This window comes from Podarcis pityusensis (genome assembly GCF_964106645.2).
Source record: "Podarcis pityusensis genome assembly, chromosome: 8".
NCBI lineage: Eukaryota > Metazoa > Chordata > Lepidosauria > Squamata > Lacertidae > Podarcis > Podarcis pityusensis.
In genome coordinates, this window is record NC_138033.1 from 65,264,235 (window position 1) to 65,277,298 (window position 13,064).

Genomic DNA, 13,064 nt, shown 5'->3' on the forward strand with positions numbered 1-13,064 from the left:
GTGGCAACAGCTGAGGGGCCACAGCCGCTTTCTCCATTCGGGGCCTAGGCCAGCCTTCCCTTCATCCCCCCAAATGGTGCCCTCCAGGAGTTTTAGATGCAAGCCAAGCACAGTGCCCTGATGGGATGGCAGCTGAGAGCTTAAAACACCCGAAGGGGGTCCATGTAGTGGCAAGGCTGGCAGAAGCGCTTCTGTGGGCTGCAGCCCCCTTGACCAGATGAATGAAGGGCTGCAAACAGGATTGGCAAAGGTGTGTGCATCAGTGTTTGATGGAGGCAGGGGGGCGGCAGGAAACGGGGAAGTCAGATGAAAATAACAGGCAGGAAAAAAGACGTTGCATATTCTGTCGCAAAACACGACGCAGCAGTCCAGATAGGTTGATAATGCAAACATCCTGGCATTTGCAAGCCCACGACAGTAAGACACTTTCAGAGCTTGGAGCGAACTAGTTTTGTGAAGTTCGCTGAATTAGTTGAAGAATATCTGAACCGCAACCTCAGAATAGTTCCCTGGAATGTAATTGAAATAGATTTTGGAACGCAGAAATAAAGAAAATCACCAATCAATTTTACCACATTGGGGGGGGCACTTAAAATATGTAACTCGGCATTTGAACGATTGGTATTCGTAATTGTTTTCTAATTTGGTATTGTTATAATGGGGCTATTATTGGATTGTAATTGAAAACTATTAAATATTATTTTAAAAAAGTTTTGTCTTGTAAAAGGAGGAAACTGCGAAGTGGAACCAGCTCCCTTTTTGGAAATGCTGAACTTGGGACCAGAACTTTTGAAATTTTTATTTTTTTGTTTTTAATCGCCTTTGCAGGCTCGTGAGTTTTCCAGGCGGCCTTGGAGACCGACAGAGATTGGCAACGGGCAGCCAAAGCCGTCTGGGCAGAAGATCTTTAGGAACAGCCGCTTCCCTCCTGAGAGGACACACTTGCGAGGAAGATTGCAGGAAGCAGCTGGGCGCGCCTCGCAAACATGTTTACGGCGAAGCAGCCGTTGCTGAGCATGCGCAGCAAAGGGCAGCCGCCTCCATCCCACCCGCTTAACCACCGTTCGCTCCCGAGCATGCGCGCGGGAGAGGAGTGAGTGCGCGTGTGCACACCACACGTAGAACTCCCTTTTCGGCTCCCCTCGTTCCAAGAGCAGGCGGCGGTGGGCGTGACACCCTCCTCAGGCACGCGGCATGGAAGCGCGACTTCCCGCGGGCTCCTCCCTCTCGCTACCAATAGCAACTACGGCCCTCTTTAAAGCCCCGCCCTTTCGGCCCCGCCCCTCCGCGACCCGGTCCAATCAGAACGCTCATGCGGATGGCGCGCCCGCCTACGGGCCTTGGGGGCGGGGCTCCTGTCACGTTGCGCGGATGTGTGTAAAGTGTGAGGGAAAAGAGCGAGCGGAGGGGAAGGTCGGTGCTGATGGCGGGTGAGTGAATGGGCGAAGTGGGGCGCCCAGAGCCGGGTTGCCCCCCGCCACCACGTGCGTCCTGAAGACTAGCAACTTGGCTGGACGCGGTCCTTTTTGTGGGGGAGCGGGGAGGAGTAAAGGTAAAGAGTTGCCAGTTGGTGTTTGTTTTGAGGAGGAATCACCTAAAAGACACGCACTTCAATTCAGCTCAGTCGGTAGCGCAGGGAGGGTCTATTAATATCAGGGTCGTGGGTTCGAGCCCCGCCTGCATTATAGGGGGTTGGACTAGATGACCCTGGGGTCCCTTCCAACTCTAGGACAGATAAAAGGGCGGGGTTTGCCGTGAGGATCGCAGTCAAATATTTCTCCGCTCCGGTTGAAGCTCCCTGTGGCCGTGGCCCCCCTTTGTCTTGAGGTCTCTCTCCTTGCCTGGCTTTTGCTCTCTCTTCCCAATCGTGTGTCTGAAGATTGCGTTTACTCCCAGAGCCCCGACCCTCCAGGATAGGCAGCAGGAGAAATCTGTTTTGCTTCTGTGGTTTTTTTTTTCCTGTGGGGTTTTTTTTTTGGGGGGGGGCTGCTTTGCTTTCTCTAGGACGGGGTGAAACTTCGCCTGGAGTCGTTTTCTGCTGCTCGGTTGCGTTAAAAGCCTCCAAACCTCAAGGGGGGCGGGGCGGGGAAATGGGCTGGGAGAGACCAGCACAGCAGCCTCTCGGTGCCTTGCGGTGGTGGTGAAAAGATGCGCCCATTGTTTAAACATTGCAATCAAAAGTATAGAACTCCTCCCAGGTCTCCACCTCTTTCTCTCCCCCCAGCCCACTTCCCAGGAATGATAATAAGCATTTTTGCTGTGTTTCCTTTTGCCTCTCCATGATTCGCAGCATTGTATCTGTTCCTCCACCAAATCGTACTGTAGTGGTGGCTATTGAGAACAGGGTGACACAAGGATGGGGCGGGGGGGGGGGGCGTGATACCTTGTGTATATATAGTTTGATTTCTATCAATGATTAGTTGTTTTCCATTTTTTTGTTGTTTTACTGTGCTCTTATTTTTATCCATAAGCCACTTATAGTCCCTGTCAGGGGAAAAGGTGGAGTATAAATAAATAAACATAATAATATACAATAATAATTAGTATTGGGCTAAGCTATAGGGATCATTGGGATAGGGCCCGCTGTTTAAAGAAAGATATTTTTCCTGCTGTGGGGATGTCCACTAAATATTTTGGTATATACGTACGCGTGCACACACTCTTTGTTCCCTTCATCTTTAACAGTTCTTTACAGGTATGGTCTTCACCTGTCGCAAGAAGACATGTGTTTCAGATTAATTCTGGGGCGGCAGGGAGAGATTTAGACAGTTGGCTGCAAAAACATTTTTTGAAACTAAGCAATGGTCTCTGCATCATCTAATCTAGAGCACCAGAAAGTTCAGAAAGTAAAAATCTGTAGGCCTAATTTGCTTGGTCTTAGCTACCATGTCAGACTATTGTGGGAATGGAATTCCACTTCACCCATAATTTAAGATTATTCAGGAATGTGGCTCATTTGCTTTCTGTTCAGTTAGCCAGGGGACCTGAGTAGTTGTGCAGGTAGTTATGAGTAGGTTCCTCACAAAACTTTGCTTCAGCACTTGTCAGTTAAACACTATTTCCATTTCCTCCATTTTAAGACACACACAGAGAGAGAGAGAGATGTCTGGGGCACACTGCCCTGTTTTCCCCCCATTTCTGTTCATACTAGCCTCATTCAGATCTTCATGCCCCCAATGTTACTAGGTGCCACTCAACCCCCAACCTTCCCCGATGAGACTTTCAGGCATGTTTAGGGGAAAACTTAAAAACCTCTCCTCCTGCCCCTCCTCATTTAAGAGTCTCCTTTTAATAAGATGTGGAGTGCACAAGATCCCTTGCGGGCAGATCTTGTGTAAAACTTCTATGCAAGTTGTGTTACCCTGTTCAGGACTATTGCCAGAAAAGATCTATTGTGCAGTGTTTTTCTCCCCCTCCCAATTCAGCTTGGATTTATTATTTTCTTGCTTAGAGTTGATTGCTCGTCTTTTGTGACATCACTGCCTGCAAGCATTTCTGAGAGTGCTTTTCAAGCTTGCTTTTCCTCTGTTGCACTGGCTTTGAAAAAAAATATTAATCCTGCCTCCCAAGAGGAAGCCCACCCTGTTATAGGAAAATAAGAAGCTTGTTGCACAGTATGGACTTTGGGGTTTTGACAAAACATTACAATCCGCTGGAGTTGGACAGTGGAGCTGCTGGTGTTTATGGTCCTGTACCAGACTAACAATTAGCAAATCATTTTCACTCTTCCATTGCTTCATCTAGTGTTATATAAGCAAGTGAAAAAATGCCCTGGAAGTAATTCGTAGGAATTCATGGTGGCACTTGGCAAGTCGGTCCTGATTGGCGTGCCTCCCTGTGGGCCAACTTGCAGCCTGGGAGAAGCCCTGAGGAGCTCCGTCTACCATCTCACTTGGTGATGAGTTCTGGAGCACTCAAAAAGCTTGTGTATTATTTTGTGATATTTTGGTTGCCCAAATAAAGGTCATGCCCTATGGAGGACTTGCAGGTTTGTTTTTCCCTTAACAGCCACCACAGCTACCCTTACTTTTTTGTGTTGCTTCTGTGTTGCAGAAGTTAATGCCCAATGGTTAGCGTTGTACAGCATTTTAGAACAGTGGTAGGGAGTGACTGGCCCTGCCAAGTATGTATTGTTCGCCTCCAGCTCCAGACAGCGTGGCTGATGGTCAGGTTGGGTGGGAGTTGTAGCCCAGCAATACCTGGTTTTTTGAGACCATTTTGTGGTCCAACTTTGCACAATGGAGGGGTCATCTCCATACCTATGCACTTATCTGCAGATTGAATCTCCTGCTTTGGTTATACTCCTGTAATAAGGTGTGGATTCCTTCCCTCCACACTTCCCTTGGAGGCTTTCACTCTCTGAATTGCACTTTGGGTGGGGGCGGGGAGAGTCTCAAGTCCAAGAATATCCCCCTGAGCTCGTTTTCTTCAACCAGGGGTGGGGCATCTGTGCCCCTCCAAACGTTTCAAGCCTGCAGCTCCTATTTTCAACCATCCTGGCTTCTGGGGCTGGTGGGAGCCAAAATCCAGCAGCAACAGGCTCCCCGCCCCTGCCGTAAACAGTCATTGTTGTGACCCGAGGAAGCAGCTCTGCCAAAAGGCACTTTCACCAGACCATTTAAAACATGACATGGTCCTGTTTTTGTTTTTTGTTTGAATTTTATCTCTTTCTTCCACAAGTACTGTTTTGTTGGTCCCCAGATAAAGCTGCAAACAATGTGAAGCTGGGACTCTTGCACATCACGTCCCTCTGCTTGGGTTTGGCAAGCAAGCCATGAGTCAATAAGAAGAATTTCAGGTTGGGTGTTAACAAGCATTATGTAATAATGGAGAGGAACATGAGACTCAAGGCAGTGTCTCCTGGAGTGTCCTGGGAGCTGTTGTGAACAGAACTTGCAGTGGAATCTGTGGCAGTTTCAAAAGTTCTCTTTTCAGTAAACATGCTGAGGATTGTACTTCATGTTTTTTGCCCAGATTTTTTTAGCATGTGGTGTATTAACTCGGACGGTCTATTTGAAAAAGCCTTTTATGGTACCTTTACATTCGGTTATAGCAGAATTTATTGTCCTTACTGTAAACTCATCTTTTCTTTGTTGAAGAATACCTTTCAAGTTGTGCTGTTCAGGAGTTCTAGCTTAGATACACATGATCATCAAGACGCTTACTTTTTCTTTGGCTTTTGATGCATTTTTCTTGAGGAGGCTGCCTAGCAAGGTGGCAACACCCCTCAATTTAATTAGAAAGGGAGTCTGTTGCCTGCAGCCTTTCAGCAGGTTGACTCCAGTTTCTGTTCACCAAGTATTGGTGAACCACCTGCAAGTGTGTGGTGGAGCAGCAGCAGTGACTTGGCTGAAGCCCTGAGAACCAAGCTCTGCCTGCTCTTGTGTGACACACCGGGGATGGTTCTGTGTGTGGGGTCAGCCAGCTACTCACCACAAAGATATATTCGAAAAAAGCAAGTTTGCTGAAATCCACCAAAGCAAAATCTCTCTTTGGGTGTTCTTTTCCCTCCTGTAATTGTGCAGTGAGCACAGTCAAAGTTCCATATCTCAGGAGGAGCCTCCAGGAGTGCTTGAAATATGGGGACAATTATGTGTCAGGGTACTGGGCTTCCCCCTCCCATGGCTGCAGTGGTAATCAGGTCTTCTGATGGACCCAAATGTGGTTATGGAAATGCAGCAGTCTGGCTTCAGTGCTGAGACATTTCAAAAGGAGTAAGATGCACCATCCTCATCTGGTTATCCGCTATTCTTCTCTCTTAGTGGAGATGTTCATCATCATTAGCTTGTCTTTCTCTCTCTCACTCTCCCTCCACTTGGCTTCTGTTTTACCAGGATGAAGGCGCTGCAGGATGAAGGCGAAGGGGAGATGGAGTCGTTGAAACCAAAGGCTTCTGCAGCTCTCAGTCGGGAGAGCTGTCTGAAGCTAACTCCCCACAAAAATCTGGGGCCATTGGGTCATCTTCAGATGGAGAGGATGCAGTGATTCTGGACACTGTGCCCATCCAGAGGTGTCACATGAACGCGTTGTTTTCAACAGTAAAATGAAAAGGGGGCGATTGCTAATGCCAGATTCATGCAGTTTTCAAGGTGGCTTAGAAAGGAGAACTTGAATTTGACAGTGGACCAGGCCATGGCAATAGAAGCCTCCTTACTGTAGCCCTTTGTCCGCTCACTATGAATGAGGACCTGCTCCAGGATGACTTCTTGGACCAGCAGGAAAACTGGTTGCCGGCCAACTTGGCCGAAATTGAGAACCGGGAAGGCGATACTCTTGAGCAGAATGGTACCTGCGAAGAAGCCGCTGCACAGATACGTTGTGGTGGAAGTACAGAAAGCAGCTCCATTGGAAATGAGTCCATCGGGACCAGCACTCACTGCCTTGAATCAAATGGCAGCTTGGCCAGAAATCCTGATGGGCAGGACAGATCTGTAGGTGGCAGTGGTAGCAGCAGCAGCAGCAGGTAACACTTTTTGCCAGTTTGGTGAAAAGCTTGACCACATTCTGATTCTAAAGTTGGCACTTGTAATGTGCCAGGGTTGAAACCAGGAGCTGCTGGAACTGCTGGGTCTGAATTTAGGAGCCAAGCACCATATATATGGGGCACATTTGGAGGTATTCAAGTATAGACCAGTAAATTGTGGTCACAGAGTGACACTTGGGGGATGAATGGATGCAAAGTTCCAGGGAGGAGCAGGTGACTCCATCCTCCTTTCATCTCCACCATCCAAGAATTGGGTGGGCTCAGTACCGCCCCCCAAATCGGGTAACCTTCACTGATCCATGTAGTGCTTGCTTTGGGATGAAGGCATCCCCATCATATTAACCAGATTTGGCAGGAGTGAAATAAGAAAGAGTTGCCAGCTGATTTCCTCCACGCAGAGCAGAAATGCCCTTCTCAAGGCAGTACTGGGTTAATGCAGCCTTGGCCAGCCTGGTGCCTGCCAGTTGCCTTGGACTAAAAGTGGGTTAATCCCTTAATCCACAGATCCTTTCATGCAGCAGCAGACTTCCCGCAATTGTGCATATGATTGGCATTGCGGGGGGGGGGGAGTTGCAATAAAAATTTAAAACCACAATAGTGAGGCACAGCAAGTAAGTAAATTAAAACCACAGGAGACTTCAAAAGCCACCAGAATACATACTTTTTAAAAATTAAAAACCCCAGGGAAAGAAAGAATTGTTCCTGGCCTTCCTAGAGAGGCCATTCTACAGCTCTCGAGGTAATTGCAGAAAAGGCTATGCTCCTAGCCATGCCTCTTGGAAAGTGGGATATGGAGCAGGGTTCAAAGAGGGGGCATAGGAGTCCATACAGAGGGTGCTATTATCTTGGGCCATAATGGCTTTTAAAGGCATGCTTCAGTGCTCTCAGGTATTTTAGCTGAGGGCCAGGCAGTCTGAAGTGTTTATGAGGCTCGTGACAAGAAATGTAGAGCCTGGAATGTGCAAAGTGCCATAAACAAATAGGGTTCCATGCGCCAGCCTTGCCCACATGCTGGTCCTGTTAGATGACAGAGCTCCAGGTCCTTCTTTACAGCACAAGGAGCAACCTTTCTTTGTGCTGGAGCAAACATGGCTTTCAGCTTCTCCCCACCCAAAGCAGATATCACCTAAGAAAGGCCCTTCTTTCTCAAATGTGCTGTTGTGCGTTTTTTTTTTGTATTCATCTGCAGTGAGCTGCTTTGTTGGAACCAAAGTAATAATAGAAAGCTGAAGCTGCTGATCCAGGAAATGAAACAATATCTCCCTGCAGAGCAGGTGGAGAGTTGCAGCAAGGCCAGCACCCTCTGTGCCCTGAACTACGCTCTCAAGTGTGTCCAGCAGATCCAAGGTACGTGGATGCATTTGAAGAAATCCCACACCGCACGTGTCGGCCTGTGCCCCAACTCCCATCCATTGGCATGGCTGTATAATGCTGGGGATTGAGTCCAGTGTTCTGGAGGGTGCTGAAGGGTGGCACATGTAATGGCAGTTTCCTGGGTTCCATCTCTCTTGTGCACTCTCACATGAGCAAGCAGTGTAACCCAGGAGAGTGCACCTGCCAAGGCAGGGACTATGAGAGGGCACACAGAATATGTTGGGCTTTCAGGAAGGGGCCACTGGCCGCTCATGGTGTTCAGTGACAGCATGACTTTGAATTCTTCCTTAGAAAGGGATCTTGAATCTGGCATGGTCATTTTACAAGCAGGGTTACGTAAGAAATACCCAAATTTGCCACCTGCTCATTGCTGATTTCTCCCCTCTGCCTCTTGCTTCCCTTGCCTTCTCACCAGCTGACAACAAAGTTTCTAAGGCTTTTGGTAAGCATGGAGCACATCAGACCGATGCCCCTGTGTATGGAGTGGAAGAGCTGGCAGCCATCATGTCTGAGCATGCCCCCAAAAACACAGTAAGTGACCCGAATGCTAATTGGGGCTCTTTGCTCATTTTAGGTGTACTGGTCAAAGAGTTAGCAGCAGCTCAAAGATGCTTCATAAAACGTAACCACCACAAAATGGCTGTTGTCTTCCTTCGCTGTAAAGCATCTCTGCTTCACTCTTAGAGAAGGGATGACAGAGACCTCCCAAGAAGTGCTAATGAGTGATAAAAGCAGTGAGCAGGAAGTGGTGGATCTGTCTGTGTGCAGGTCCCTGGGACACTTTTGTTTCTCAGCCTCTGGAAAACACAAGGCCGCTAGAGTTCTGTGTTGATGTCAGTAACCTATCTCCATCCTGAATCAGGTGTGGGAACCTTTTAGATGAAGCAAGGCCACATTCCCTAGTAGGTGGGGCCAGAAGCTGAAAGCAAGGCAGAGCAAGAGATGTGTCCCTTAGCTTTGAACAGCTGGCTACATTTCAACCAGAGAATTTCTTAAACATATCTCCATCTCCATCCTCCACCTAGGCAAGCAGGAAATCTTCTCAAACCTCAGGACTCATTCCTCTAGGCAAGAAGCACTTGGTGGAGGGCATGGAGTGGGGCTGCTGGTAGAGGAGCAGGGCTTGAGGAGAATCCCGAGAGAGGGAGGCATGGAGGGCACATTTGACCCTTGGACCTTAAGGGCCCTTGCTTCTGGTGTAAGGACATACCATGTAGCTGAGAAGCGGCAGGTGGCAACTGGATCCCAATTTGTAACGTGAAAACTGAACACCTGTGTCTCTCTGTGATCTTGTTGGCTTGCCAAGTGGCTCCTGCTGTTCTGGCTGTGCTTGAGGATTGTGCTTCTTTTCCTCCAGGATACCTTTGTAGCCATCTTTTCATTGCTCTCCGGGCGGACTGTGCATGTCTCTGAGCAAGCCGCCTCTGTCCTGAATTGCAAAAGGAAATGCTTGGAGTCCTGCCGCTTTGCAGAGCTGTTGGCTCCCCAGGATGTGGGCGTCTTCTACACGCACACCAACCGGGCTCACCTGCCACTTTGGAACACGGAGGCCCCGAAAGGTGATTTGCCCTGCCCGGGGAAATTTCATGTTATGTGCAAGGTTGTATAAAATGCAAAACACTTGAATGAGTTGTAAATATTCTGCATCAGATAAACACAGAAAATTAACTGGTTTACCAGTAATTCTTGTGTTGCTGTTACAATATTGTAGCACATAGTCACTACCTAACCCAATGGGGGGGAGGGGGGAACACTCCAATCTGCAGGCCAGATTTGACCCGACATGTGTCCCAATTTTTGCGGGGCTGTTTCAGCTTCCACACACCTGATGTCACCTGTGACATCTGTATGGGACAGGTAGAGATGTGACTGAGTTGGCTGTGCAGCCAAGTTCCTCACAGGGCATTTGATTGTTCAGCCAGTCCCTGCAGAAAGCATCGGCTGAAGGGCACTGAGTTTACCCACCGGGCCAGGCAACTGACTTGAGTTCCGCTCCTGGAACTTGATAATGCAGCTGATTCCTGCTGTTCCTCACCAGCTGGCTGCTGGGTGGTTGGGAAGGCCTTTGACAGGTGGACATGACATCCTGTCTGTCTGTCATCTGACAGGACATCTGGTACTTAACTCGCTCACCTATCATAGTTGGCCTGTGGGGTTGGGGACAGATAATGTCATTAAAAACTTGTGCACGCTCTCGCAGCACTGAAAGTTCAGAGACTAATCCTGGGAGAAATGGGCTGAGGGTGGAAGGGTGGGCAGGTCAAGGGCACAAAGACGTAGTTGGTCTTCTTTGCATGCAGCTCATCTGACCATGGAACAGGAGCTGAGCGTGAGCTTTTAGTGGCATAGGAGAGCTGAAAATAATGCTAATATATTTCACATTTGGCAACTAATGCAGCTCTTTGGTTTCAGATAGTACATGGGTAGACGAGTCTAAAAAGTCTGAGGCACAAATTTTCACAGCCCTCTAGCAGCTATGGTGACTCATTTACCAGAAGGAATGTATTTAGCATTAACTCTAGAAGTACTGTATTTTTCGCTCTATAGGATGCACTGGACCTCAAGACGCACCTAGTTTTTAGAGGGGGAAATCAAGAAAAAAAATATTCCCCCCCCTCAGCCCCAGAGCTTCTCGGGGCTGCGGGGGAAGCCCGGATCCATCCCGCTGGCTGTCTTGGCTTCCTCTTTAGCCGCGCGCAACCTCTGCAGCCGGGAGAGGCTGCGCGTGGCTTTTGCAGAAGCCAAGACAGCGAGCGGGATGGATCCCGCTTGCTGTCTTGGCTTCCTTTTTAGCTGCGGGGCTGGGGCGGGGGAAGCCCGAGCTTCCCCCAGCCCCCAGAACAGGTCCAGGAGTGGCGGCAAGGTTGCACGCAGCCTTGCCTCCGCTCCCGTAGCTTGCGGGGCTGGGGGCGGGGGAAGCCCGGGTTCCCCCCCCCCAGCCCCAGGGACCACACATTCGCTCCATAAGATGCACAGACATTTCCCCTTAGTTTTTAAGAGGAAAAAAGTGTGTCTTATGGAGCAAAAAATACAGTATATACTCAGTTCTAACCAAACTAAGCCTGCTAGAGTGAAATATACTTCAACTCCCATCTTTTCTGGTCTTGGTGGGCAAAAAGGCAATCTTAGTTTTTGAAGTAGGTCCTGGGGGTGAGAGGGCACTAAGATGAGCATGCTGAAAACAAGGAGAATTAATAAACAAATGTTGGTCTCTTCATGTATTTTTGCCCTTACAGATTCACTTTATGAATATGCACAAGTGAAGTCCTTTTTCTGCAGACTAAGGTGAGTATTATGCAGGATTATGGCAAGAAGAGCGATGTTACAAGCTATTTTCACCACAACTTTTCTGTGTGCATGTTGATGCCCAAACATTTTAGGATGATAGTGGTGACATTTCTTCCTATTACCACCCTGCTTCATTTTATGAGATTAACTGGAAATAGTCCTCCCCCCCCCCCCGCCCTTGGTAGTACGGAGTAGAATCTGTGACTACAAGGTGATCCAGTTTCTTACTAAAAGGAAGTGTTTTGCTGTAGACTGTTCCTACTGTTATAACACTTTGATGCTAAAATGCTGCTCTTCAGAAGAGACAAAGGAATCAAGCATCAGAGTGAATTAACAGGACAGCAGCTTCCTCTTCCTTCTAGCCAGAAACCTAGACAATCCCTTGCCATTTGGAGTAAACTTCACCCGTAGCTGACAAATCAATGGTTTTCTGTTATTTTGTTTGCAGGGGAGGCAAAGGTCAGGACCGAGAGAAGCACTACTACCCATTCCGGATGACCCCTTATTTGATCAACTTCTCTGTCTCTGACGCCAGTGGGCCGATGTCTTGTTGCTTGGCTCTCGCTGAAAAAATCCACTCTGGCTATGAAGGCAAGAAAAGGGGAACTCCAGTTAAAATTGGCTGGGCTAAAACCCAAGTGTATCATGCTAGATCCTGTTATGTTTCCATCCCATCTTCTTCTGGGGATTAACTTTGGGACTGGATTGCACCCAACATCCCTGTTAAATGGGCTGTGTGTGTCTCATGGATGTGTCGGGATATAGACAAAGCGGATGCTTTCAATTCTTGTGTGTGAGCCAGTTTGACAGAACATTCCAACTTCCTGGTCAGCATGCAAGGGAATACGGACTGTAGCGAAGTAGACCCACTGAAATTAATACCACCTGAGTTAGTCATATCCGTTAACTGCAGTGGGTCTGCTCTGAAAGGCACTAACCCTGGATAAAAATGCCATTACTGTCATCTAATTTTGTTAACGAAGGGAGGTTCTAGATGGAACAGTATCTCTTTCCTCAGCCTCTTTTGATAAGGAAAGGCTCCTGAAACCCAAAGAGAGAGTTCCTGAAAGTGTTGAGTGTTGTGGGTCTACTGTCAGAAAGGAAAGTTGTTTGGGTTCACATGAACCTCTAAGTGGATCTTGAGCTCTCAGTGATACTTTGTGTTTCTTTTTTTTAAATTGTTAGCTCCTCGAATTCCTGTAGAAAAGAGGATCTTCACTACCACTCACACCCCAGGCTGTCTCTTTCTGGAGGTGGATGACAGGTGACGACTTTTATTGCTGGCAATGCCAGAGAGAAATGCCATTAGGGGCTGATGCGTTGTCTGTTGCAGGCATGGGGTGCGCCCCTCTGTGGCCCTCCAGAGCTTGTTGGACTCCATCTGTGAACTGTCCCGGCAGGCAGCATGGCCAGGGGTCCGATGTGGCAATGGGAGTTGGAGTCTAGCAACACCTGGAGGGCACAGATGTTCCCCACACAATGGGTGTATTGCTTTGTCTTCTCCTAATAGTAACCAAAGAGCTGTCTCCTGAAGGCTTTTGAAAACACCCTGAACTCATGAAAGGTTCAACAAACAGCTGAAAAAATGCAGCCCTCCCAGGGTGGAACCATTCATGAATTGGTGGTGATGGGAATGGCCTTTCTGGGTGGTTGACTGAGATCATAGCCAACATGTGCTTAATAGTGCCATTTTATTGATGTTTAAAAGCTCCCCCCCCAACCTCAGTTTCTATGTCACAAAAGGCTCCCTTACAAGGCTGGTGTTTGCACTGTGCTTTTGTCAATTGGCCACTGCATTGCTCGATTTCAGGGCGGTGCCTCTGTTGGGATACCTGCCCCAGGATTTGCTTGGGACGTCCATCTTGCAGTACCTTCACCCAGACGATCGACCCATCATGGTAGCCATTCATCGTAAAGG

The 13,064-nt window shown here is 48.3% G+C and overlaps 1 protein-coding gene across 6 annotated transcripts in view; it reads left to right on the forward strand.

Moving 5' to 3' along the window:
* Window positions 1-1,331: 1,331 nt before the first annotated feature.
* PER3 (period circadian regulator 3) overlaps window positions 1,332-13,064 on the forward strand; it is a 28,442-nt gene continuing 16,709 nt past the window's right edge. For 4 of the 6 annotated variants that reach the window (XR_013989587.1, XM_081016687.1, XM_081016690.1 and 1 more), the window contains exons 1-9: window positions 1,332-1,430; window positions 5,835-6,463; window positions 7,674-7,831; window positions 8,274-8,389; window positions 9,216-9,417; window positions 11,095-11,143; window positions 11,595-11,737; window positions 12,332-12,410; window positions 12,957-13,063. Coding sequence is in view for 5 of the 6 variants with exons in the window: in XM_081016687.1 (XP_080872813.1) it covers window positions 6,177-6,463; window positions 7,674-7,831; window positions 8,274-8,389; window positions 9,216-9,417; window positions 11,095-11,143; window positions 11,595-11,737; window positions 12,332-12,410; window positions 12,957-13,063 (1,141 nt within the window). In the remaining variant the exon portion in view is untranslated. Of the gene's footprint in view, window positions 1,553-3,806; window positions 3,989-5,834; window positions 6,464-7,673; window positions 7,832-8,273; window positions 8,390-9,215; window positions 9,418-11,094; window positions 11,144-11,594; window positions 11,738-12,331; window positions 12,411-12,956; window position 13,064 lie in introns of those variants that run through there. The other 2 variants (XM_081016688.1, XM_081016689.1) reach the window with 2 other exon arrangements.